The sequence below is a fragment of the Octopus bimaculoides genome, chromosome 4 (genome assembly GCF_001194135.2).
Source record: "Octopus bimaculoides isolate UCB-OBI-ISO-001 chromosome 4, ASM119413v2, whole genome shotgun sequence".
NCBI lineage: Eukaryota > Metazoa > Mollusca > Cephalopoda > Octopoda > Octopodidae > Octopus > Octopus bimaculoides.
This window is the reverse complement of record NC_068984.1, coordinates 126,885,792-126,887,728: the sequence shown is the minus strand read 5'-3', so window position 1 is coordinate 126,887,728 and position 1,937 is coordinate 126,885,792. Positions and strand designations below refer to the sequence as shown.

At 40.6% G+C, this 1,937-nt stretch overlaps 1 protein-coding gene across 1 annotated transcript in view; it reads right to left on the bottom strand.

The window, feature by feature from the left end:
• The window catches only part of LOC106871169 (proton myo-inositol cotransporter), a 211,461-nt gene extending 210,014 nt beyond the window's left edge, over positions 1-1,447 (bottom strand). Inside the window, exon 1 of the mRNA XM_014917496.2 lies at positions 415-1,447. Coding sequence (XP_014772982.1) covers positions 415-877 — 463 coding nt within the window. The 5' untranslated portion in view covers positions 878-1,447. The remainder of the gene's footprint in view (positions 1-414) is intronic.
• Positions 1,448-1,937: the final 490 nt, after the last annotated feature.

Here is a 1,937-nt window from a genome sequence, read left to right as displayed (position 1 = left end):
TCTCTCTCTCTCTCTCTCTCTCTCTCTCTCTCTCTCTCTACTTCCGTGTTTTTTGTCTATATTCTTTCACTTTCTCGTCGTCACTCGCACGTTGTCTTCCTTTTTCCATTTTCTATCTTTTTTACCAATCACACACTTTCGCTTTCCTTTTACATTAAAAAAAAACAATTGATTTATCGTCATCGTTATTATTATCATTACTATTATCACTATTGTTATCATCACTAATAATAATAATAATAATAATAATAATAATAATGATATATTCATTTATTTTTTTAATCATAATTTGTATCATGCTCATTCTCATCATAAACAGGTCTGCGAGAAGGACTCATAAAACTCACCTCCGTCTCCGGTTAAATCACAAAAAGCCTCACCACACATCAGCAGACCCCCACCACAAGTACTTACCTATTCCAGCACCGACGATAATCCGACCACACAACAGAACATATTTGTCAGGGGCCATACCCATACATATAGCTCCGGTAGTGAAGACAACACTAGCAATCATGATGGTGGGGCGCCGTCCGATGCGGTCGTTCAAGAGACCTCCGACAATAGCAAAAACGGCAGCCCCAGCAATGGTCACACTGACAATCAATTCTTGCCATACAGACGACAGTAGAAAAGTATTCCGTAGCAGGATCATGGCGCCAGATATAACCCCGGTATCGTAACCAAAAAGGAATCCTCCGAGGCCCGAAAAGAAAGTTAAAATGTAAATAAATTGAGGTGTTTTAATTTTTGATGTCAAAGCATCCAGTTTTAATCCATACATTGTCTTTTCTTCATATTCGTCCGAGTTTTCGTAAAGTTTGTGCGGCCTTTCCGTACCCTCACCCATCGAGGATCCCATCTTTGTCATTTCCATTTGGACAGATTTCTTAGGAAGCCGATTCTTAAGGAAAAAATATTTCTTCTTCTTGGTAAATCTTCCTGAGATTTAGTGCATAATCCAGGGGAATCACAGAGATGTCGAAGGGGATGATTGAAGAGTAAGGAAAAATATCAGACTGAGAAGATAGGAAGATAGAATGAAAGAAATAATATATATAGATATATGTATATATATATATATATATATATATATATATATATATATATATATATATATATATATATATATATAATATTATTATGTATAGAGAGAGGAAAGAGAGACAGATATATAGAAATAGAGGAGGAGAAGTGATAGAGAGAAGGACAGACAGAAGGAGAGAAAGAGATAATAGGAAGACACACTTGGAAGTGTGTAAGACAGAGAGGAAGACAAAACTGAAAACACACCAGCAGCGAGCGCAGCTTCTTCACATCTACATGCAGAGCAACACTTAGTAGCGGTTGTATTAGCAGCGGCTGTAGTAGCTGTACTATCTACAGTTAATAGTGGCAGTAGTTGTCAAGGCGGTAGTAGCGGTAGTGGTTGTTACAGTTGTGCTAGCGACCACCGTATATAAATGAGGTGGCTGGTATCGGCGCATAGTTGGGAAGGTAGTTTCGTGGTAGTTTTAGGGACGGACGAACGGATAGACAATAATAGTAGCGGTGCTGGTGCTGGTGTTGGTGGTGGTAGTGGTGGTGGTGGTGGTGGTGGTGGTCATAGTAGTGGTGTTCATAATGATGATGATAGCGATGATATGATTGTGGTGAAGTGTAGTTTTTGTTGTTGCTAGTGGTGGTGGTGGTGGCGGCGGCGGTAGTAGTGGTGTTGGTGGTGGTAGTGGCGTTGGTGGTGGTGGCTCCAGTTGTAGTTGCAGCCCTGTCGTAACGATGTAACAATTGCGTCAGGACGAAATCCTGCGTATTATTGTTTCAAGTTGGCAGTGAGGGGATAGCGGTTTAAATCGACTGACCCTTCCTATATAGCACCACGTCCGGCACCGACATCACCACTATCGCTCACTGTTGTTGTTGTTATTGTCATCGTCGTC